The 26,520-nt window shown below is 44.9% G+C and overlaps 1 protein-coding gene across 1 annotated transcript in view; it reads right to left on the reverse strand.

Moving 5' to 3' along the window:
- LOC124554987 overlaps window positions 1-26,520 on the reverse strand; it is a 206,482-nt gene that overhangs the window by 111,804 nt on the left and 68,158 nt on the right. Inside the window, exon 2 of the mRNA XM_047128728.1 lies at window positions 1,163-1,213. Within this exon, the coding sequence (XP_046984684.1) occupies window positions 1,163-1,213 (51 nt within the window). The remainder of the gene's footprint in view (window positions 1-1,162; window positions 1,214-26,520) is intronic.

Here is a 26,520-nt window from a genome sequence, read left to right on the forward strand (position 1 = left end):
AACAAGGGAAGTTCTTTGCAATTTATTCTTAGATTTCACTAGTCGGCAGAGAGTGCGGCAGCATTGTCGGGCATGGCGTGCGCGCAGCAAGGCCGCCGCCCAAATTACGGAGCGGGGCGAGCAGGCCGGTATTAAGCGAGGCACGCGAGTACGGCGCCGTAGTTGCGCAACCCGCCTACTGTGGCGGGTCGTCTTTCTGGCGAGGCAAACACACAGTGCGCTGACGTCAGGCGGGCGACGGCAGGCTCCTAATTGCGAAAGCTTGCCTTACACAGAAAGCGCCAGGCGAGCCAAAGGAACCGCTCATTGTCACGAGCGCCACAGCCCTACGTAAACACCCTCAGCGGAAATAGCCACCTCGGCCGACCGTCATGGCTATTTGTCTTATTCGACGTTCTTTATCCTTTTTTGTTGAAAGATGACTAACGCCGCCGGCCGCGGTGGTCTCGCGGTTAAGGAGCTCAGTCCGGAACCGTGCGACTGCTACGGTCGCAGGTTCGAATCCTGCCTCGGGCATGGATGTGTGTGATGTCCTTAGGTTAGTTAGGTTTAAGTAGTTCTAAGTTCTAGGGGACTGATGACCACAGAAGTTAAGTCCCATAGTGCTCAGAGCCATTTGAACCATTTTGTTTTTTTACTAACACCTTGCGTCTTTTTGATGAACGAAACAAAAGCCTTCGAAAGTAATTCAATATCGTTTGGTCACTTCGTGAGCAAAATTTCCCGGAACCGGCCTCAAACGTTCTTGAGCAAACTATGCTCCATAGCTGATGAGTTTGTTAAAGCTGTGCTTGTGGTGAAGAAGGAATCCAAAATGCACACGGTGAATTTCAGGGTCCTCTCTAAATCAGTATCAAAATTGCAGGGACGAGGGCTTAGTGAGATTAGCGGACTTTATGAAATTTACGCACACATCTGTTCCCAACGAGAGAGCCATTTATTCTGTTGTATTGCTGTCGGTATTTTATTACTATGACGCATGTATATGAAGTCTGAGAAATTCCGCAGACACAGACGTACGGAAAAGCGATGGCCCAAAAATTTTGAAGACGAAATCGAAATGAGAAATATCATTTTCCTATTTAGCATATATTCTAAGAACTCTAAGTCTGATCTGTAACCGTTTAAACAACTAAGTTAAAAATTAGGAGTTGACACTCACCCTTTGGTTCCTTGCTTTGGTGGGCTCCGTCTCTTTCTCCGGTAGTTTGATCTGAAACAGGAAAAAAAATTCTCATTATCAGGGAACGACATGCATTACAAGACTCAACTGGACTGTGTTGAATTCATTTCCTAAAGTAAAGAAAAGCAATAACAACAATTATTTGCGAATACTAGTGACCATCAAACAATCTACTTCGTTATTGGACATATAATTGTTATGTTTCTTCATCTTGAAGCATTAGGAATTTCCCTCTTACATCCCGTTGTTCATTGCGTCCGGTTGGTTCATATTCATATTCCTTCTCTCTCTCTCTCTCTCTCTCTCTCTCTCTCTCTCTCTCTCTCTCTCTCTCTCTCTCCCCCCTCTCTGTACGTGTGTGTGTGTGTGTGTGTGTGTGTGTGTGTGTGTGTGTGTGTGCGCGCGCGCGCGCGCGCACTGGATGTTAACAGCGCATAGCGTTCGGCAGTTGGAGGTGAGCCGCCAGCAGTGGTGGTGGATGTGGGGAGAGAAATAGCGGAGTTTTGAAATTTGTAAGACTGGATGGCATGAACTGCTATATATATCATGACTATTAAGGTAAATACATTGTTTTTTCTCTATTAAAATCTTTCATTTGCTAACTATGCCTATCAGTAGTTAGTGCCTTCCGTAGTTTGAATCTTTTATTTAGCTGGCAGTAGTGGCGCTCGCTGTATTGCAGTAGTTCGAGTAACGAAGATTTTTGTGAGGTAAGTGATTTGTGAAACGTATAGATTAATTTAGTCAGGGCCATTCTCTTGTAGGGATTACTGAAAGTCAGATTGCGTTGCGCTAAAAATATATATATATATATATATATATATATATTGTGTGTCAGTTTAAGCACAGTCATCTATAATTGTTCCAAGGGGACGTTTCAATCTTAAGACCACAATACCAATGAGTCACAACGAAAATTAGTCAACTCAAATAACTGTGTGCAACAGATTGTTGTGCTATTAAATATAATGATTACGTGGACTCAGTCGTAGATAAAGCTAATGGCGGACTTCGGTTCGTTGGTAAGAGACTTTGAAAATGTTGCTTTAAGGTAGACACCAACTATCCCGCGCGATTCATCTTACTAGAATTTAATGAGGAATCTAGGAACACACAACAACTATGTTGTGTTTCCGCAGGGACCGCCAAGGAAAGATTTGTCTAACAACATCGCATACAGAAGCATTTAAACAGAGATGCATCCTCTGCTCCCCTTTTGACTGGAACTGGGTGAAATCCGAATCCGTGGTCTTCTGCCAGATATTTCACAGCCGTTTGCAGAATACAGATGCAGACGTAAATGTACACTTACTGAAGATCTGAAGACAGTTATGTGCTACAGTTTTAGGACTGTGCAGTCGGAGTAGCTGTGACGTAGGTGATATACAAACACTGCGCATGAAATGTATTCGCAGTTGCGAGTATGGACGGACAACCATCAGCTGTATAATAAAGTGACAATGAAAAATTTTGCCGGAGAGGGACTCAAAACCAGATTTCCCGTTTATGGAGAGCGATCGCCTTAGCATTAGACTATCCGAGAACGACTCAGGGCCAGAACCAAACTTTCACATGTCGTGAACCACGTGTCTACTATCTGCACTCTTACATCCATGTGTATTCCCGTACAGGGAAACATTTTAAATTAAAGTCTCTTGCCCAGTGTCGGCGGATAAATACGACATTGCAGAGTGTGTTTTTCCGAAGTACGATGCAATATTCCTTCGGGAATAATGGGCTGTGCGTAACGAAGTGCAAAAGTGTAGCTTGGGAGTAGAGTTCCCTAAACACATGTACAGTGTTTCTATGTGCATTTTCACAATAGAAGGGCATAGACACGAGAAAGGTTACTTTTAAAATAACTTTTTTATGACAAACAATAATGTTAAGCAAGCAAGAAGGTAAAAAGGGTCCTACAGAACCCAACAATGTTTAAAAGAACTACACACACAACCATGGTATGTGTGAAGGATATCAGGAATAATAGCTGGCAGCCACTGCTGGAGAAACTGTCGCTGGAGCTGTTTCCCCTACAGTGCGTGGGGCCGACGCGGCATTGACCCTAATACTGGCTAACTGGCTGCGAATTGCTTGCCATGTCTGATGGAGCCACGTCCTCGGAACGAAGGCAATTGGTTTCTACCCGCACAATCAGCAGGAAGGCTGTGTATGCTACCCGCATACCCGGACAATTTATCGCGAAGTCCTAACGGTGTCCGCCACCGGTCGCTGCGTTCTTTGTGCTAAGCAAGCCGGAACTCGCACCTATCAAGTTGAACGTAACTATCCATAAAGAGAAACACACCGGATGTAGGACGTAGGGCATTGTGGGAGATGTCTGCCGCAGAACAGTGCAGTCCCGATGAATTCTTCGTCTGAATTTTTGGAAGTGCCTGATCTGTCACCTTGCAACAGATCACACCCTTATATATGTAAATAATTTATATAGCTATGGACTGTCTTACCTGTACTGAAAACGATGTGATGTTAGTTTTAGTTAATTGATGCGAAAGAAAGACGATTAGAGTTCGGCGACGATCTCACATGAGTGAGGTGGAGGGAGGGAGATTATATATATATATATATATATATATATATATATATATATATATATATATATATATATATATATATATATATATATATATATATATATATATATATATAGAGAGAGAGAGAGAGAGAGAGAGAGAGAGAGAGAGAGAGAGAGAGAGAGAGAGAGAGAGAGAGCGCGAGAGCGAGAGCGAGAGCGAGAGAGCGAGAGCGAGAGAGCGAGAGCGAGAGAGCGAGAGCGAGAGAGCGAGAGCGAGAGAGCGAGAGCGAGAGAGCGAGAGCGAGAGAGCGAGAGCGAGAGAGCGAGAGCGAGAGAGCGAGAGCGAGAGAGCGAGAGCGAGAGAGCGAGAGCGAGAGAGCGAGAGCGAGAGAGCGAGAGCGAGAGAGCGAGAGCGAGAGAGCGAGAGCGAGAGAGCGAGAGCGAGAGAGCGAGAGCGAGAGAGAGAGCCAGGGAAAATCGGCCCTATACTTTGACTTTTGAAAGCAGCCGTCCTCCAAAGTACAAGTCCACTGTTCTACTTCTGCACCACTTCGCCAGGTAAATTTATCCAGGTCTGTTGTTCATTCTTGCTTATATTCTGCATTTTAGAGTCCTTCCAAAAATGATTTCTAATAGCTTTATTTCTTATAAATCATCTTTGCTACTAACAAAGAACCCCTTGAGTGCGAGGTCGCTGTTTTGGCATTTGACGCCTCCACATATTGTCTGCCATTGGCTGCTAATGGCAACAGGGGGCGGGACTCGAGGTAGCCAGTGGGGAGCACAGCATCAGGCTAAGGAGCCTAGACGAACTGCTTAGTCGATGAGTGACTTACAATAGTACACAGCGCTAGTGGTGTTGATAAAGCAGAACAATAGCAAACATAAACAAAGCAAACACTGCATTATGCCTGCAACAGCTGCCGAAGATGAATTGTCGTCAGAAAAGATTAGTTGGTTGGTTGGTTTGTTTGTGGGATCAAAGGGACCAGACTGCGACGGTCATCGGTCCCTTTTTCCAAAAAATTAAAACCGCCCAAAGAGAATAAAAACGAACAGCAGGAAAGACGTCAGACGACACGGGACAAGAAAGACTCCGACATAGATCAGACAAAACAAATTAAAACACACAGGGTGTGACGGTGGTTGGCCGACCATAGAGAAAAAAAGAGGAAAAGCCAACCACCAAGAACACATTAGAAACTCAGTTTAAAATCAGAGGCTAAAAGCCAGAATCAACACTAAAAAACAAACACTCAGATTAAACGATAAAAAAACCCTGCCCGAATAAAACGCAAAACTAAGTCCACCATGGCAGAGTCATCTACTAAAAGTGCAGAGAGCGTGTCAGGCAGCGCAAACGTCTGCCTGAGCACAGATAAAAGTGGACAGTCCAACAAAATGTGGACCACTGTCAATGCCGAGCCGCAGCGACAGAGAGGGGGGTCCTCACGGCGCAGTAAGTGGCCGTGGGTCATCCGCGTGTGCCCAATACGCAGTCGGCAGAGGACGACAGACTCCTTGCGAGAGACTCGCAAGGAGGAGTGCCACACAGTCGTCGTCTCCTTGACGGCACGGAGTTTGTTAGGGGTGGCCAGACCGCGCCATTCAGCGTCCCAAAGCGAGATAACTTTGCGGCGTAAGACTGCCCTCAAATCAGTCTCCGGAAGGCCAATGTCTAGAGTGGGTTCACTGGTGGCCTGTTTGGCCAGGCGGTCAACACGTTCATTGCCCGGGATACCGACATGACCGGGGGTCCACACAAAGACCACAGAGCGGCCGCAGCGGGCAAGAGTATGCAAGGACTCCTAGATAGCCATCACCAGACGAGAACGAGGGAAACACTGGTCGAGAGCTCGTAAACCGCTCAGGGAATCGCTACAGATCACAAAGGACTCACCTGAGCAGGAGCGGATATACTCTAGGGTACGGAAGATGGCGACCAGCTCAGCAGTGTAAACGCTGCAGCCAGCCGGCAACGAACGTTGTTCGGAATGGTCCCCTAGAGTTAGCGCATAACCGACACGACCAGAAACCATCGAACCGTCAGTGTAAACAATGCCAGACCCCTGATACGTTGCGAGGATGGAAAAAAAGCGGCGGCGGAAAGCCTCAGGAGGGACTGAGTCCTTCGGGCCCTGTGCCAATTCCAGCTGAAGGCGAGGGCGAGGCACACACCACGGGGGCGTATGCAGAGGCGCCCAGAAAGGAGGCGGAAGAGGTAAAGCCCCAAGCCCGGAGAGAAGCTCTCGGACGCGGACCGCGATCGTACATCCAGCCCTGGGCCTGCGTTCCGGGAGATGGACGTGCGACTGTGGGAATAGTAGCCGATAGTTAGGATGCCCGGGCAAGCTGAAAACATGGGTAGCATAAGAAGCCAGCAAACTTGGGCGGCGTAATCGCAATGGAGGGACACCCGCCTCCACAAGTATGCTGTCCACTGGGCTGGTCCGGAAAGCACCAGTGGCAAGGCGTATCCCGCTATGGAGGATTGGGTCCAGCACCCGCAACGCAGACGGGGATGCTGAGCCATAAGCCAGGCTCCCATAATCCAGACGGGACTGGATTAACGCCTGGTAGAGCCGTAACAGGGTAGATTGATCGGCGCCCCAGCGGGTGTGGCTCAAGCATCTCAGAGCGTTGAGATGCCGCCAACACGCCTGTTTAAGCTGCCGAGTATGAGGCAGCCAAGTCAACCGGGCATCAAAACTACCCCCAAAAACCTGTGGGTCTCCACCACAGCAAGGAGTACGTCGGCAAGATAAAGCCGCGGCTCAGGATGGACTGTTCGGCGCCGGCAGAAATGCATAATGCGGGTCTTGGCAGCCGAAAACTGAAAACCATGCGCTACAGCCCAAGACTGCGCCTTGCGGATAGCGCCCTGTAGCTGACGTTCAACAGCTGCAATGCCAGTAGAACTGTAGTAAAGGCAGAAGTCGTCAGCGTATAGGGAAGCGGAGACAGAATTTCCCACAGCTGCAGCGAGCCCGTTTATTGCGATTAAAAACAGGCAGACACTGAGGACAGATCCCTGTGGTACCCCGTTCTCCTGGACTCGGGAGGAACTATGAGAGGCCGCGACTTGCACGCGGAAGGTACGATACGACAGAAAATTTCGGATAAAGATCAGCAGAGGGCCCCGAAGACCCCATCCATGAAGCGTGGAAAGTATGTGATGCCATGTCGTATCGTACGCCTTCCGCATGTCGAAAAAGACAGCGACCAGGTGCTAACGGCGGGCAAAGGCAGTACAGATGGCCGACTCCAGACTCACCAGATTGTCGGTGGCGGAGCGGCCTTTACGGAACCCACCCTGAGACGGAGCCAGAAGGCCCCGAGACTCCAGTACCCAATTCAAGCGCCGGCTCACCATCCGTTCGAGAAGCTTGCAAAGAGCATTGGTGAGGCTAATGGGGCGGTAGCTGTCCACCTCCAAACGGCTCTTGCCCGATTTCAAAACGGGGATGACAATGCTTTCCCGCCATTGCGACGGAAACTCACCCTCGACCCAGAGACGGTTGTAAAGGTCGAGGAGGCGTCGCTTGCAGTCCACTGAAAGGTGTTTCAGCATCTGACAGTGAATGCGATCTGGCCCAGGAGCGGTATCAAGGCAATCGGCAAGGGCACTGTGAAATTCCCACTCACTGAATGGAGCATTGTAGGTTTCAGAATGGTGGGTGCGAAAAGAAAGGCTCCGACGTTCCATCCGCTCTTTAATGGAGCGGAAGGCCAGTGGGTAATTGGAAGAAGCGGAACTAAGAGCAAAATGCTCTGCCAAGCTGTTGGCAATTTCGTCGGCGTCTGTACAAACTGCTCCATTCAGTGAGAGCGCAGGGACGCTGACAGGGGTCCGATAGCCGTAGAGGCGTCGGATCTTGGCCCAGACCTGCGATGGAGAGACATGGAGGCCAATGGTGGACACATACCGCTCCCAGCACTCCTGCTTGCTTTGGCGGATAAGGCGGCGGGCCCGCGCACGCAGCCGTTTGAAGGTGATGAGGTGTTCAATGCAGGGATGTCGCTTGTGACGCTGTAGCGCCTGCCGGCGATCTTTAATCGCCTCAGCGATCTCAGGCGACCACCAAGGCTCAGTCCGCCGCTGAGGGGACCCAGAAGAACTGGGAATGTCAGATTCTGCGGCAGTAACGATGCTGGTGGTGACTGAGTGAACCACCGCATCAATGTCGTCATTAGAGAGAGGCTCAATAGCGGCAATGGAGGAGAACAAGTCCCAGTCAGCCTTATTCATAGCCCATCTGCTGGGGCGCCCAGAAGAGTGACGTTGTGGCAGTGACAGAAGGATCGGAAAGTGGTCACTGCCACAGAAGTCGTCATGCACACTCCATTGGATAGACGGTAAGAGACGAGGGCTACAGATCGAAAGGTCGATGGCAGAGTACGTGCCATGCGCCACGCTGAAGTGTGTGAAGGAACCATCATTTAAAAGTGAAAGATCGAGCTGTGCTAATAAATGCTCAATGGTGGCGCCTCGACCTGTCGCCACCGACCCACCCCACAGAGGGTTATGGGCGTTGAAGTCGGCCAGTAACAGGAAAGGGGGCGGCAATTGGGCTATCAGCGCAGCCAGGACATACTGCGCAACATCATCATCCTCTGGAAGGTAAAGACTGCAGACGGTAACAGCCTTTGGCGTCCACACCCGAACAGCGACAGCCTCTAAATGTGTTTGTAGAGGGACAGACTCGCTGTGAAGAGAGTTAAGGACGTATATGCAGACGCCACCAGACACCCTTTCATAAACTGCCCGGTTCTTATAATAACCCCGATAGCCACGGAGGGCAGCGGTTCGCATTGCTGGAAACAAAGTTTCCTGAAGAGCAATGCAGAAGAAAGGGTGAAGGCTGATAAGTTGTCGGAGCTCAGCTAGATGGTGGAAAAAACCGCTGCAGTTCCACTGGAGTATGAAATTGTCCATGGCTGAGAAGGCGTGAAGGGACTAGGAAGGCAATTTACGCCGCTTGTTCACTCGCTGCCACCGATTCACAACCCACACGAGTGACATCCATGGTGTCTGAGGGACCGGCGAGATCCAGGTCTTCAGCAGACGCCAGAATCTCGACCTCTTCCTCAGACGCTGAGCTTGTTGTAAGCGGTGGGACGGGTGCCACCGCAATGTCGGGATTCTTGGGTACCTTTTTCTTTTTCAGCTTACTTTGCTCTGCCTTCGGCCGTTCAGGCTGGGAGGGCTTCACTGGGTCAGTCTCAGGGACGGACGACGACCGTGAGGCCCTACGACCAGGGACCGGTGGTTGTTTGAGCCACTTGCGGCTGTCTGCTTTTGTACCGGTCGGAACCTGCGAAGGGAGGTCCCCAAGGGACCCCTTCCTGGCAACAGGAGCCGAAGAAGTCTTACGCTTCTCTGGCTGGGAAGGGGGAACTGATGTCCCCGATGGTTGGGGGGGGGGGGGGGGGGGCATTGCTCCTGAAGTATATGGAGCAGGAGCAACAGGGAGTGTAGTGCCCCCCCACCATCGAGGGGGCAGGTGTGGTTTTCTGGCTCTGAGAGCTAACGGTGTGTGGTGCAGTTATAGGAACTGTAACAGGAGCGACAGTGGCGGCATAAGTGGACGTCATTCGTACTGGATGCAGTCGTTCAAACTTACGCTTAGCCTCAGTGTAGGTCAGCCTATCCAGGGTCTTGTATTCCATTATTTTCCGCTCCTTCTGGAGAATCTTACAGTCCGGCGAGCAAGGGGGATGGTGCTCCCTGCAGTTGACACAGATGGCAGGCGGGGCACATGGAGTATCAGGATGGGACGGTCGACCACAATCGCGACAAATGAAGCTGGAAGCACAGTGAGAAGACATATGGCCGAATTTCCAACACTGGAAGCACCGCATCGGGGGAGGGATATAGGGCTTGACATCACATCGGTATACCATCACCTTGACCTTCTCAGGTAACGTGTCACCCTCGAAGGCCAAGATAAAGGCACCGGTTGCAACTTGGTGATCCCTCAGACCCCGGTGGACGCGCCGGACGAAATGGACCCCTCGTGGCTCTAAGTTGGCGCGCAGCTCGTCATCGGACTGTAAAAGGAGATCTCTGTGAAAAACAATTCCCTGGACCATATTTAAGCTTTTATGTGGGGTGATAGTAACAGAAACATCCCCCAGCTTCGTACAAGCGAGCAAGGCTCGTGACTGGGCAGAGGATGCTGTTTTTATTAAGACTGACCCTGACCGCATCTTGGACAAGCCCTCCACCTCCCCGAACTTGACCTCTAAATGTTCGACAAAGAACTGAGGCTTCACAGACACAAACGATTCCCCGTCAGCTCTGGTACAGACGAGATACCGGGGCGAATACCTGTCGCTTTCATTCATAGCCTTTCATTCCTCCCATGGTGTGGCGAGGGAGGGGAACGATTTGGGGTCATAAACGTTACCTTTAAAAATGGGCCCTCGAACGCTTAGAGACTGCTGGTGGCTGGCGACCAGCAAGAGAAGATGTGCCACGCTTCATTGCGTGTCATCCACCCTGATACCACCTACTCCGACCAAGGGCCCTCCCCACGGGCGCCACACAGCCACAGCAAAGGCCACCTGGCAGGATGGCCATTGCCGGGAGTCCCGATGCCCCAGGGAGATGGGCATCTACTCCTTGGCATACGTGTGGAGTTAACGGCGCAGGCATCAGTAGAGCGATCCCTGTGTTGTCAGGGGGCTACAACCAACAGGGTACATGGCGGCCCCACCACAACGGACTGGCTACCGTGCTGGATGTTAGGTGACATGTGGTCCATGGTCGCTGTCAGTGCAGAAAGTGGCCCTGCACATTGCTTGGCAGAAAGTGCACGCAGGAGCGTATCCATGCCAAAGAGATGTAGAGCGGGCAGGACTGCAACGCAACGACGAATAAGCTGGCGAAAGTTCTCAACGCAAGATGGACACAATGCACCAAGTAAGGCGCCCTTCCCCAATCGGCTCGCTCTTCGGAAAAATTTTGAGATATGGAGGTCAAACCAGACAGGGGACCACCACATAAGGCCGAAACGTTTGAGACTCCTTTTAGTCGCCTCTTACGACAGGCAGGAATACCGCGGGCCTATTCTTACCCCCGAACCCGCAGGGAGTGTCAGAAAAGAACCCAAGGAATTTCGCAGAGTTATAAGCAAGTGGCAGATCAAATATTGGAATCTCTGCAAGATGATTCAGTGGAGCGTGTGGTGTCTTATACCGCTCGAGTGTACGGACAATGTACATGAAGAGTACAATGACGACGGTAAGCACTTAACAATTGAAAGTGATACTGAAACAGGCGTCTAGCCATGTGGTTCATCATCCTTGTCAGACGGGGGCCACAAATCCCGTTTCCAGTGAAACTTATGAAACGACATTTGTTGTCCAAGGAGCGGGTACTAGACATAATTACGAAGTAGTGCACAAGAAAAACTGCGGATAGTAAAGGGAGGACATGACGCACTTGTTAAAAGACTGGTATTTGCTCGTTTTAAGGACGCTCGATACAATTTATAAGACGTGCACGATAGCGATCTATTACGTTATGCACATCAAATTTGGTGTAACAAACTACAATGATTTCAAGGGAAGTAGTGGATCTTGCGTAACTTCAAACAGTACTACAGAATTTTAAGACGCAAGATAACGAAATTTGGAACAAAACATCAACTAGACGATGCACAGCAAACTGCGGAATCGGCCTGAAAATTTGTAGAAGAGATAAGTGAACGTACCCCATCGTTCCGTAAGGGATTTATTTTCAACTGTGACCAATTGGGATTTGAGAGGAAATGCATAAGAAAGGAACCCTGGAAATTAGACGTACGAGGAGAGTTTTATCAAGATCAACTAACATCAGTGCCTTAACGCATTCACATATAATTATGCCGACTATTAATCAGGATGGCAAATTGGCTGAAAAGCTATTTATTGTGCTGCAAGAAATTGGAGGTCCTCTGCCCCCTAGGATTCTTCCTCGTGTGCGTGATCTTGCAAGGGCAGTAGGGAATATTCACGTCACAACAAGCAACAGTGGGATAATGGGCGTAAGAGAACTACAACTATGGTATGAGAGATGATTTTGACTAATAGTTGGCCAAAATAACTTGCTTTTGCTTGATTCCTGGTCTGCGTACAAAAAGCATTCTGATTTAGACCAAACTACTACTCCTAAAAAGAGTGTGACATTGTAATTCATACCACCTAGAAACGCAGGGCAAATGCAGCCTCTGGATGTTTGCTTTTTCCGTGCCTACAAAACTTATTATAGCACTATCTGCAGCTATGCCTTACAGGATAGCCAGTTTAGCGATACGCTCCACGACAGACTTTCGCATTCGGTTGCATGCCATCACATTCCTCCAGTTCTCATCACCCCGTTACACCAACATGATTCTACCTGCATTCGAGTCGATTCCTAGCTGAACGTCTTTCACTGTTTCAACTCCAAAGGAGTTCGCCTTTGATTTTGATAGTGCGAACCTATGTGATCACTGTGGCGCGCTATTTTTCATTCGGTGTTCATGGTGCAAGTTAATGGTTTTGCTTCGAATATTTCTTGAATGTCGACGCTGTCCATTTCGTGAAGTTTAATACATACATCCCATAGAAGGTTGATCTCTGCACTTCCCTGACATTTTTTGTCGCTCTCCTGCTGCACATGGTAAGTCATTAGCAGCTAGTATTTCTCATGTCATAATTGTTAACTCAACGCTTTCAAATGAGCCTTAGTAAAGACCGAACTTGCGACGTCGCACTGAAGGGTTGCTGACAAATACCGTATTTATATTTGTTCTGTGAGTAATTTTGTACATCATTTAGTAGTTTAAGTCTAACTAAATCCAATTCTTACACTGTATATGTCATGAAGGGAAGCATACTGTGCATTTGGCAGCAGGAGAGCAAGGTTTGGGGATTAAAATACAAGCGTGTGTGTATTACGCTCAAAATACTTCTTAAAAAGAATCCTTAGAATGACTTTCAGGTTCCACTACATTAATTTTTTAGTTAACGAAAGATTCTGTCTTGCATTTGAAATTTACACATCTACACTTTACACCAGTAACACGAAATGTGCTACCCGATCTGAAGTATCAGGACACAAATTAGTGGAAATTAGTATGTGGTGTTTAGCCTTCTCCTTTTAGACGGCTTGAATTCTGCTGGGGAACATTTTCAATGAGGTGCCTATGTTTGGAGGAATAGCAGCCCACTCCCCCTCTAGAGCCGAAAGCTGAGGAGGTAGTTATGTTGGACGCTGGGGTGTGGAGCAAAGTCTACGTTACAACTCCTCTGAAAGGTGTTCCACTGGGTTCGGATCGGGACTCTGGACAGGCTATTCCATTTCAGTGATGTTACTGTCCACATACCAGTGCCTCACATGTGCTGCCTTATGACAAGCTGCATGAACATGCTAATACTATCGTTGCTGAACTGTTCCACTACTGTACAGAGTGCACAGTGGTGTAAAATATGTTTCACAGCCTTCTGCATATAGGAGTTTCTTAAGCGCAAGAAGGGAATCACAGTGTAGCCACGAAAACACTCCCATAGCCGAACACCACCTCCGTACTTCACTGTTCGCACTACATTTGATGGCAGATAACGTTTCTCCAGGCATTCGCCGAACCCAGGCCCTTCCATCGGGTTGAGACAATGTATGCTAAGATTCACCACTCCAAATCGCTCGTTTCCAGTCATTCAGTGTCCGCTGGCGTCGCTCTTTACACCATCTCAAGCGTTGTTTATCCTTTTCAGAAATGTGTGCTTAGGAGCTGCTCGACCATTGTACGCTGTTCTTTCGAATTCCGTATGTACAATAACTTTCTTAGCTGGATCGTTGGTAGGACTTTGGAACTCACGAGTGATATCTTCCCCCGGTTTCGTTGTTTGTTCTTTCGTGTTTCAACTTCATAATCACATCAGCAGTCGACTTCGGCAGCTTTAGAAGAGATGAATGTTCCCGATGTATTTGTTGCTCAGGTGACACCCGATGACTTATCTACGTTCGAAGCCACTGAGCTATCCTGAAGGACCCATTCTGTTGTTACTACTTATAGACTGACAACAACACAACCCTCTTTTTGTACTGACAGGCTTGCCTCTCGTGACAACTAGTGATAAATTATGCATTACATAGGGTGTCCGGATAATTTTGTACATCTACATCGATACTCTGCAAATTACATTTAAGTGCCGGCAGAGTGTTTATCGAACCACCTTCACAATTATCTATTACTCCAATCTCGTATAGCGCGCGGAAAGAATGAACACCTATCTTTCCGTAGGAGCTCTGATTTCCCTTATTTTATCTTGGTGATCGTTCCTCCCTATGTAAGTGTGTCAACAAAATATTTTCGCATTCGGAGGAGAAAGTTGGTGATTGGAATTTCGTGAGAAGATTCCGTCGCAACGAAAAACGCCTTTCTTTCAGTGATGTCCATCCCAAATCGTGTATCATTTCTGTGACACTCTCTCCCATATTTCGCGATAATACAAAACGTGCTGCCTTTCTTCGAACTTTTCCGATGTACTCCGTCAGTACTATCTGGTAAGGATCCCACACCGCGCAGCAGTATTCTAAAAGAGGACGGACAAGCGTAGTGTAGGCAGTCTCCTTAGTAGGTCTGTTACATTTTCGAAGTGTCCTGCCAATAAAACGCAGTCTTTGGTTAGCCTTCCCCACAACATTTTCTGTGTGTTCGTTCCAATTTAAGTTGTTCGTAACTGTAATTGCTAGGTATTTAGTTGAATTTACGGCATTTAGATTAGACTGATTTATCGTGTAACCGAAGTTTAACGAGTTCCTTTTAGCACTCATGTGGATGACCTCACACTTTTCGTTATTTAAGGTCAACTGCCACTTTTCGTACCATTCCGATATTTCTTCTAAATCGTTTTGCAGTTTGTTTTGATCTTATGATGATTTTATTAGTCGATGAACGATAGCGTCATCCGCAAACAACCGAAGACAATTGATCTGATAATTTGTGTAACTTACTTCCTGAAAGTAAGTAAGTTTTAGAAATATTTTCAGAAAGAATTGAATCGTTAACGCAGCTGGAAACTAACATATCGAGCATTCAGTCCATTCCACGAAGTAGAGATCAGCTTTCGTCGTATATGGAACCCCCGCTGGTAATCTTACCACTGTGTGGCGTAACGGAGATACTCGCACAGCAAGACTAAGGTGGCAGGCAATGTACGTAACAATATACGAGCTCTGATAAGATTACGTACAATGCTCTACAGCGCGCTAGGTCGTTTCTCTTTCCCAGATAAGGAATATGTCACCCATTAAAAGTTACAAGCGACCCCATTCCGCTGCGCTGCACGACAGTTTGATCTTTCCTATTCAAACTTTTAACTCTGTTTCAGACAGAACTGTTTCATTATTTGCAGGGGGAATAGCGTCTACCAGCTGCTTCAAACGAGCAATTTTTCAACACAAACAGCAGCACAGCGAAAATTGCTTTATTTGAAATTTAAGTTCCTCATGAAAGATTGACGCGGGGGTGAGGGCAGAGGGAAAACGAGCCAGTGGCAAGGAAATTTTCAGGTGCCTCTGACACTGTAGTTTTATAGTCCATCTGACGAGCGTGTTCTACCTGCAACGGTTGTGTACCCAGATTTGTACTAAGCCACTTTTGAAAAGTTATAAAAAGTATTCAATAATGCTAGAAGGTAATAAAATGTACTAATTCTTCCATTATTAAAGCACCCAGCTGGAAGAAACGTACGCACTGCTGGTGTGTCGTCATGATCCTAAATTCTTAATACACAGTGTCCCAGGAGGAATGGGCAGTATTCAGGGGTATGACAAACGATCATTCGAAGAAAAAAAGACTGGTAAACATAGGCTTTAAAAATGCATTCCTTAAGAGCTATGAGCAGTTTTTCCATCATCGATACTGTGAAACAAATGTCTCCTGCTGAAGTGCTCATCGTTCTTAAGGTATGCAATTTAGAGCCCATATTTACTAGAATTTGTTTCTAATGATTGTTTCCGTCATATCCTTGACAACAAAATGTTGTGGATTGGCAAGAGAGCAAACTCACTATGAGAGGAAGCCGAAAGGCACGCGTTTTAGCTCACGCAGGCTGGTGTGAGGTCTGGAACAGGTCAAGGAAATGAGACTAACAAAAAACGTATGTAGCTGCTGGAATACTTAACTTTAATCCATAAATGGTGAACATCGCTCTTGACGGTACATGTTTTACAGCATCAATAGTAACTGGTAATGGCGCCTTGCTAGGTCGTAGCAAATGACGTAGCTGAAGGCTATGCTAACTATCGTCTCGGCAAATGAGAGCGTATTTTGTCAGTGAACATCGCTAGCAAAGTCGGCTGTACAACTGGGGCGAGTGCTAGGAAGTCTCTCTAGACCTGCCGTGTGGCGGCGCTCGGTCTGCAATCACTGATAGTGGCGACACGCGGGTCCGACGTATACTAACGGACCGCGGCCGATTCAAAGGCTACCACCTAGCAAGTGGGGTGTCTTGGCGGTGACACCACACTAAACATACCTCCTGAGGCACCCTGTATGGACTCTGTAATATACTGACAATGAAACCATTACATATTTAACCAATTAGTGACTAAGAGGGGGATCAAACCAATTTGTTTTTGTTTTAAAAATTAGCATCGCGTTCGTCTGCTGTTACAGAAATTCATCAAGAATCTTTTTTTTTTACTTTAGTATAACGTGCATTGCAGTGTCACGATATTATTCAGCAACACTAACGGCGCTTTATCTTAAATTCAACATGAAAGTGGAGTAAACAAAAACTTATTACCAAATCGAGCTGTTGAATTTTAAACATAAACGGGAGAGGCTGTTTAGATCTGAAATACGAGTATAGTATCTTTTTAAATATCTGTATACAGTGAATCACCAATAACTCCTTTCAAAATTCTATGAAATAAAATAAGACATTCGACCAGCTTACGTTCAGAGGCATGCTGCAGAATCTAAGACTCTACGTAACCCTCCAAAGGAAGAAAGTAGATGGAGAAACCAGAGGATTTGATTACCGCAAGGGATCTTCCCCCATTCTGTACAATATATACAGAAATGACCAGACACGCCAGCCGGAAATTAACAGACTCATATACGCAGATATCGCCATCACTGCTCAAGGAAGAACATCGGAAGAGGTTGAAAGAAAACTGACGGGGGCTTTGGAAATCTTGTGGAACCACTGAGAGGAAATCATATGCGACCTGATCCAGGAGAAACTCGAGTATGCCAATTTCATCTGCGTAATAGAGAAGCCACAAGACAGTTGGAATCAGAATCGAGGGGGTTGGATTTGAGCCAGCCCAAAATACTTTTGAGTCAATCTAGATCTGCCACTTAAAAAACATTGCACCGACATAAAACGAAAAATATACGCAAGAAGCAATATTATACTTAAACTGACAGGATCAACATGGGGACCGCAGGCTGAAGTTCTCCGATCAGCAGCAGTCTACCCACTTGCGGCAATAGCACCACGAAATATCAGACGCAAAGTAGCCTGTGAAACAGAGGGGGAAAAAAGAACAGCAAGCCGACACACGGCACTTTATGTATAGCAACCGAAGAACTCCAACTCGTCTGAAGTCAAGGAAGAATTTCAGCCCGCTGACAGTACTGTTACAAGGAAGACCTGCGACCCGCCACGTACCTTCATGGTTGGGCTGTGCAAAATACAAATCTGCACCCAAAGAGGAAATAAAACAAAGGTGGCAGCTCCAGTATAGTACATGGAGAGCACTCTATAGATTAAGTATAGGAGCTGCAAAATGCGAAATAGACATGGTTAAGTGGGGCTACTCGGAAGATGACCAGTGTGAATGCAGGGAAACAGACGTTTGAACATTTTCTCACGTGCCCTAGAATGGAGTTTGTTACACAGCGAAAGACATTTTATGCAATAAAAATGCCATTAAGGCAGCAGAGTTTTGGAAGAAAAGTGTTTGGATGTTCCCGGCCGGACAGAGAAAGTAGGTATAAAAATCTAATTAAAAATGCCAAAATGTATCAAAAACGCTACAAGGGTTTATGTGCGATAGTTTATTATTCGTTTAACTTTTACCTACTCTGACATTTTTTATTAGATATGAAGCTGTGAAACTTTAATCAGGCGAAGTCTTCCGAGAGTTTAACAAACTGCTGAGGAGAGAGGTAGTAGTTCTTCGTAGTATTTTGTTCCTGTTTGCGTATTAGAAGTTACCAGCTCCAGAAGCTCGTAATTGAGACAACCGAAATGGAACGGGATCTTCTCTCAAAGTTCGTAAGGTTTATCTAGTAAGGATGTTTATTAAAAAAACCTTTGCAATCGAGCATGAAATAAAAAAGTGAAGAGGGCAAGTTATTTAGCATTTAGCACAAAGGTCTCCGTTGTACAAACTTAATCGTCTGAGGTTGTGTTGGCGTCAATACGTGGAAAGGTCGCAACTTCCCCTGAAGCCTTTTTAGCGCTTCCTACATCGCGCGGTCGCTTCCATTCAGATGTACTGTTTATGAATCAGAGCAACACCACTTACAAAGAAGACTTTGTGACGCATTATCTCGTACGCAGCAGGAAACGGCGATACGCTGCTTCTACGAAACCTCTTGCGGACAGTGTCGGATGAATGAAGCGTTTATTTTAATCGGAAAAAAGAATTTAGTGATGAAGCGCTGCTGGGACACTGAAGTGGCGAATATGCTTGACAGACAGATGAGAGGCACCGTATACGAGCCAGTACAGATTCCTCCGACAAAACATTATTTCCAACAACACTGAAGAACCAGATACTAAACTAAAATCACAAAAAGCTGCCGACTTGTTAACTTCCGTTTCTTCGATGCGGCCTAACACTAAACTTAACATGTTTAAATTAATGGCGTGAAACAAGTGTAGGAAGTGTTACATTTGTGTTCGAATTAGTGAATTCAGTGGACTTAACCGAACTCTAAAAGGGGTTTCAGAAGTTATTTGAATTTTGAAGTATGTTCCTATATCAAATCAAGGGGTAAATGAGACGGAAACATGTCCAGAAACGCTTTATTTTTTAGTTGCTGAAATGGCATTCTACAAAGGAACATCTGCCATTTGTAGTCATCAGTTCGCAGTAACTATTACAAGTGTCATCAGCTCAAATAAATTAAGAACTATCTCAAAATGGCATCGCTTTATTCTCCATACGCCGTAACTCTTCATGGGCGGTAGTGCAATTTTAAAAGACACCCAAACGGGATTGAAAGCTCTCTCAGCTTTCCGTGACGTGTTGATCAAGTGTGTTTGGAATTCCCGTTCCATGAACTAATTCTTCTGCCCACAATATTTAGTTAATACACAAGCAGGCGAGGACTGGTTCAACTAGTACTTATTATCTACCTGGTGAGGTAGGCGTCAAATACTGGCTACAGAAAAATCTGAATAAAATGTTCTGCAGCCCCATAATGTGGAAGCATTATGCTTCTTAATGTCCCGGAAGATTTTTTGGAACGTGCTAACAATCGACAGCATGTCTACCTTTATTTGTAAATTCACGTAACGTGAAATTTTCGTGATTACCTAAAAGTCCTGACTGTCCGGATAACTGTTTACATGTCATCCCTTGTTTTGATATCTGGAATTTGCTCGAAAAATTTAAGTTTTCGTTTACAGCCTGTAAAAGAATTGATCGTACGGACAAACTACAGAAAGCCAGATTAAAGCAGGTTACACAGTTAACGTCTTCGCTTACGATTATCTTGAATCCTGCTCAGTGTCAATTTTTATTTTGTGTGCATCCTTCGGTTCAGTGCTGCAATTTGTAAGAACATAGGTTGTTCTTGATTAATTACGGAATTTAGTGTTCTACAGAACCCTTGTTAACAGACGTAAAAAAATTATCAACAAGCATGTAGGCACTGCGAAATTCAGAACATCGGATTATTGATCAGAGGGTCCGAATCATCGTCGTCTGCAACTGAACAAATCATCATCAGTGTCTAAAAATTGAATTGATTGCTAAAGTTGCAATTGTTTAAACTAGGGGTGCTCCACCTTTTTAGTCTTAAGATCTACTGTATGCAATTTAGTCCACTTAGACATGATCTGACTAAAAAAATTCATACAGGTTTAAGCACAAATCATAGCCAAAAATCGAACATTTTAAGTACATAATGTAGATAAAATTCTCTCTCCATCAAAATTTGTGGTCTACTAAATTTTCAACATATACACACGAAAAAAACACACGATCATAAATGTTGATTGAAAGGTTAGTGAGATACCTGACTTTGCACGTCATTGGCAAGTTGTTATAACTGATTAATAATTTGTCAGGCCCAACTGTCAGTTTGGATTTCACTATGTTCATCGTTTAAAACGCTGCCTCACAGGTAAGTGGATCCAAAAAAACGATGAAATATTCGCTGTTACTTTTACAATGTTAGAGTAGGTCTTACTAACTTCCAAAATTTATCTTCATTGTATTCCGACTTTAAGGAGACGCTATTTTGAAATCTAATTACTTCCTCTTTAAGTTCACTCTCACTGCAAGAGAAAATATTACTCATTTTACTTTAAATATTTTCCACATCCACGTTTTGGAAAGGCTGAGCTATGAAAGCTCTAACAGGTTCAGTTGCATTGAAATCTGGAAATCTCTTTACAAATTCTGTCTTTAGTGCTGCCAGGTTGACCGTGTACTTCTTTGCCGCTTCTTGATCAAATTATATTTGTTGAATAGATAGTTGTGACTATTGAAGGAAAGTATTTCTCAATTTCTGTAAGGGTGCTAGCCAAAGGTGAAGGCTTTGCATGAAAACTTACAGAAGACTTTAGAAGATTTTGTTTTTCCTTGAAATTCATTGTTTATCTTATTTGGTTTAACTGTCATATCAGTTACAGATGTCAACCACCTCAAATCATACAGTTGTGAGTAACCTACCTTACTTTCACATAAAAGACTTAATAGATGGCAGGAGTTCTCTAGATCTGTTCACAACCATACCTCTACTCGGCCATTTAACTTTTGTGTGCAACAGCATGTCTGCATACTGACTATGCAATTCTCCTAATAGCACTCTAAACTTTCTTCTCCGTGGTGATTGTGAGCAAATTGAATTCACAGTTTTTGTGAAAATAAAACGTGTATTTTTTTCAAAATATGCCAACAAGTACTTGCTGGTGCACGATACAAAGATACTTTAAGAAATGCGGCAGAGATTCGTCATTCGCACACTCGGTATCAACTCCTTTGTGTCTGCCTGGCAAGAAATGCGCTTAGTCAGTAGTAATGAACGCAAGCTTCTGAACTGGCGAATCATATTCGGAACAGAAGGATTTGATTACGCTGTAAAAATAATTTCATGTGACGTCTTTACGAAAATCATAACTTTAGGCGAATCGTCTCCATTTTCTGACTTGTTCAACTGCAGTGAGGAACAAGTAGGACTATGAATCTATCAGTTGACTTTTCTATTTTCCGCCATTAATTCCATATTTCTTATAGTAGATCTTGACAGAAGCGTGTGTCTGATGGGTGATGTTACGACTTTTTTTTTTTTTTTTTTTTTTTTTACAGTGGGGAAAACAAGGACTCACTAGCTGCGAGAACGCACTTCAACAATCGTGCCATCGTCAAATGGTTTTGCATGTTTCATCAGTACTTTTGATACACGAAACGATGGTATGTTCGATGAAAGACTTTTGTACATGCTTTTAAAAAAACGACTGCTGTGACTAATTTACTTTCAAAATCAGACAGTTTTTTCCTCTTCAACTCACTACCAACAGCTGCTTCCGAGTCAAGGTCTTTGTGAACCGTTGTAAAACGGCGTTCAGTATTTCCCTTTTTAGGTATAACTGAAGTAGCATCGCATATCAAACATACGACCCTATCCTTATGCATTTTAACAAAAGAACTGTTTTTCCTCTCACCATGAAAGTTTTCTCTCTTCCTGTGTTTAGTTGCATTCATTTTTTACGAACACGTTGCTAAATGACAACTTGGCGAATTGGCTCCCTAGTTCTGATCGATACTCTTGGCAGCGGTCGGGAGATTTCGTCTCTCAGTGGCTTGGAGATGTTTCTTACCAAGGTTGTGTTTCGATAACACAAAGTGTTTGACTGATCATTACCTCCGTCGTGCACATTTTTGTTCCGTGGAAACTCTAAAACATGGGTTGTGTTGCCTACTGGAGGCGGAGCTTACGAGTAAACACTCTACAAAGCGTGCAGTTTAAGATGATTTTATCCGTTAATGCAGTTTGCTAAGGGTCCCATAAAAACACTCAAGGAAACTTCCGCTACAGTTTTTGTCATACTTTAACTCCATCGTGGATGAACAACACTTCTTTAGGTTTCTTGTCTAACCGTCTCAGCCAGGCACACACCTTCCCACAGCCAAGTTTATATCGTCGTCCACTTAAAATCGCTTGGGTCATATGTCCTGTGATAACTGATATTTTTGACGATTCCAGGGACTGACCGACATTCGTGAATTCCGACCGCACTGCCTGACAGACAACATGAAGCACCCAGAACACATGATGGGGCGTGTTGCTCGTGTTTAGTGTTAGTACCAGACCTGTTACGGTATATAAAGGCGTGAGCAACGTAATATGTTGAGTTATCCCGGAAGGAGACGGCGATTCTGCGTACTATTTTGAGACGGCGTTATCAGCACCTGACGGTATTTGAAAGGAGCCTCCTTGTGGGTTTCAAGTTGCCCAGCTGGCCGAAACGTTCATTATCCAGATTCGTGGACGTTTGGATATGGCAATGGCCAGTTGTTTGACTGCATGGGAACTAGGAGACAGGCAAACCCACCTTCATTATTTCGGTTGACCACAGCAAGGAACGATCGCCTTATTGTGCACCAGGCATATCGTACCCTAGTCATATCTGCACCTGTCATCCAAGAACATGTACGGTTTCCTTGGAATATTCCATGTATCCCGCACCATTGGTCGAAGGCTATCAGCAGACAGAATATGGAATTACCGCCCCTATGCGTAGGCCGCCGTTAACACTGCCGTGCCGAGATCGAGAAGTATGGACTGTTAAAGAATGGCATAGTGTTGTGTTCAGAGTTATATCACGATTCTGCACTCCCTCAGATGACCTCTGCCAAGTATGGTAGTGACCTGGGGACAGGTCCCATTCTTCCAATAATCCGGAGAGGCATCATGGCGAGGGGTGCCATCAGGTATGACTTCAGGTCACGGCTGGTTGGATTGACGGATCTCTGATGGTACAACGGTACGTTAGGGACATTCCGAGTCATGTTACCTCTCATGCGACCGTATCTTAGTGCAATTTTTCAACAGGACAATGCTCGTCCACACATGGCAAGTGTGTGTGATGTTGAGTTACTCCCATGGCCAGCAATATCCCTAGGTATGTCACCGATGGAACGAGTGTGGTACCAGCTCTGACGTCAACTACGTCCCAGTGTCAGTGTCCAGGATATCAAGAGCAAGTTCCAATATATGTGGGCCAGCTTGCCCCAGGGAAGACTGCAACGGCTTTATGACACTTTCAAATCCAGCCAGGCCAGAGAGCGTGCTACATCAACTGGTAAGTGGTCTCATACTACCAAGTTTTTCGCAAATTTCACTCCGTCTCGTAACCACTGAAATATCGCCACTCACACTCACAGCCCATGAAGTTTCGATTTGTTTCCTCTTCCCCTTCCGGGAGCTTCATTTTTTTGTGAGGCAGTTTACTATTTAAGACCTTCCTTTTGTTTATGCGCAGTACACTGATTTATGTTGAGAGTAGCTCCCAGTCTTTAGAGTGACCCTGTGGCTATAGGCGGAAATTCTGACTGGCTAACTTTTTTGAATGAGACCTGCTGTGGGACCGGCCGTCCGCACATGATGCCAATTTCCATTCAACATTGGTCTCTCTGTTTGGGAAACAGACACTGCTAGTTCCGAATTAGCGCTCCGTCCAAGCCCAAGAGGAAATACAGACGCCTTACAGTCTGCTCGAAGGTAGCTCTTCCGGAGAAACAAATTAGATCTCAGATTATGTTGCAGAAGCCCATTCAGAGAGACTTCTAAGAGCCACGAGGTTTTGCGCAGCAGCCGGTACAGCTTAAGGCGGCCATGCGAAAGGCTCAGCTGGCACGCGCCTAACCACAAGTAGGTCGTTTGTGAAGCATCACGAATGCCAGTGCTGTAACTTCTTCGCTCGTTAGAAGTAACTTTATACAACCAAATGTATTTTCGGACTACTTGCAGTACTGCACCACACGCTAATTTTTACAGACCGACATCGGTGAACTCAAGTTTTCTGATGCAGGATACAAATAAATAATTATCAGCCACAACAACAAATTTTGTTTTATTTCATGCAAATGTCTAAAGCAATACAAACATTCTTGATAGTTTTTTCCGGTCTATTGTTGCTGCTACTATATATCCTTTGAATTTGCTTTAGGCCCTGAAGTGTAAAAGACCTATACTGACGCGATTTTTTTTTTTTTTGCAGCTTCTCATATTGTCGTCTGTAAGATTACATTAACACAAAACCACCACGTGGCATGAGTAAACGCCACTATGAATTAGTATGAACAGGAAATTAACATTAACAGTGATTGGAAGCTGTTTGTATGTACTGAGCGATGATATTTAACTGCAAACTACTCCAGTCTTAATTTCATTCAGAAAATTAAACAACAAAATGTCAATTAAAGCATTTTGCTACAACTTCGAGAAAAACTTAGTACAGTTGAAATAAATTATATAAAATAGGCCGGTCTTATTGTAGCAGCTTTAAATAACACATGCATATTCTGCAAACAATTCAGTAAACACTAAATGCTGGCACAGATTGTGTAGGCTCCGTACTTAAAGAAGAGACATTCACTTCATTTTAGTTAAAACTGAATCACAGAATTAGCCACGGATGACTAAAATCATTTGACTTTACGTAATTCGTGAACCTATCATGTAACGGAGATGTAAAAAGAACTCCTATACAGTACGATAACAGAAGAACGTAAACAGGATGAGCATGCATCAGCAACCACTGACGAAGTGCGATAGCTAATGAAGGCAACTGAAGCAATCTTACCTATGACGTCATTGCGCGTTACCCACAATTTTACATTTTACAACGTTACACAGCCTCTTTATGAATGTCTTTCTAGTGTTTCGTATCATGGGAACAAATGAGAACACTGATTGTATAAATTACATGGAATGAAATATGCGTGCGCTTAATGACCTTGTAAAACGCCTTGGTGAGCCATGCGAAGATTGCCCATCTTTTTTCTGCTAAACGTTTCCTTAACAGCCCCGGTAATAATCTATTTACAAATTTAGTTATTTTCGACAGTGTCAAATATTAGAAATAAAGTAACTGTTACAGACTTCAAAATTTATCTTCAACGATGCTGAATTGAATTGATGCTGTAATGTTTCGTGGAATAAACATTTTGTACTCTATGGCACCCGTTTTCTATGAGGTCCTTTACATCAAGTTAATGTTCCTCAGTCTAATACAGGTTCTAGTACCCAAGTGTGCTATAAAATGTATCTCTGGAGGAATGCGGACCGTAGTGATGCGGCCATCGAGATTGCCGACTTGAAATCAACGTGAACTTACTTTATGTACGAACGAGTACCGCGTTGCTCTCTGTTTCAAAAACTCGTTGTGCATCATGTTAAAGAAATTCTCATTTATTTCTCCGGGCAAGATACGTGCCTCTAGGCCCTCTTACATCTAAACAGACGCCCTTAGTTAACATTGCAATATGCATATTAAGTGAACAGGTACTAATAATAATGAAAATTCTGAAATAATTATTATTTCAGAATTTTCAGCCTTTCTAACTTTGTGTTTAGCAATTTCCTCACTACATTCATATATGCAACACCAAATGTATGGCAGCAAAACATACGTATTCAAGTCTGGAGAAGAAATAATATGAAGGAGAACTGAGTAGTAATGCCTCCGATTTTTTTGTGATAATTCGGAAAGCTTTTTAAACAAAACAAACATTAATATTCTAAATCTTCACTCTCCATGTCTAAATATTGTTCTCTAAACATAGTCAACCTGGCGACGAAAATATTCCTCCCAACGAGAAACCAGTTAGTTTAAATACCGCCACTGTAGAATGTTCGACTTTGATGACGGAGCCACAACCTCATCTCTGCTTACACCGCTTCATCACTATCGAAGTGAAGTCCTCAAAGGCGTTCTTTAATTTTTGGAAACAGATGAAAACCTGATACGGCAAAGTCCGGACTGTGTGGAGGATGTCGATGAAAATGAACCCAAGGTGTCTGATTGTTGCCCATGTCGCAGCGCTCGTGTGTTGTCCGGCGTTTCCATGATGGAGAGGTGTTCCGTTTTTGGACGATCTCTTCGGATTCTGAACTCCATTACAGTACGCTTTTTCTCAAGCACCGACATAGTTACGTTACACGGCGCCATGTTACATGCTACAATTCTGAGCCGTCTAGCGGCAGAGGGCTTCAAACACGTAGACATTAGGAATGAAGATTTAGACTATTAACAACATTTCTTTTTGTAAAACTTTAGAGTTTTCACACAAAAATTCGGAGGCATTTCTTTTCAGTGAGCCCACGTGGGTTAAGGCTAGTAAATGAGATGAAGTAAGAAAACAAGTAGTGAATAATGCAAGGTGTCCACAGTGTAAGGGCTTTTCCACTTTTTTTTTATAAATCAAATCTGTTGCCAATTTTATGGCTGGAGTATTGGTTCTAACGTAACGTGGGAGACTTCAGCCGTGGACTGGTCGGCCTCTCGTAAGCGAGCCAAACTATTTTAATCGCACCGCACTTCGAAACTGCCAGAAATCTAACCAACGGATGTATCC

Source organism: Schistocerca americana, chromosome X, assembly GCF_021461395.2.
Source record: "Schistocerca americana isolate TAMUIC-IGC-003095 chromosome X, iqSchAmer2.1, whole genome shotgun sequence".
NCBI lineage: Eukaryota > Metazoa > Arthropoda > Insecta > Orthoptera > Acrididae > Schistocerca > Schistocerca americana.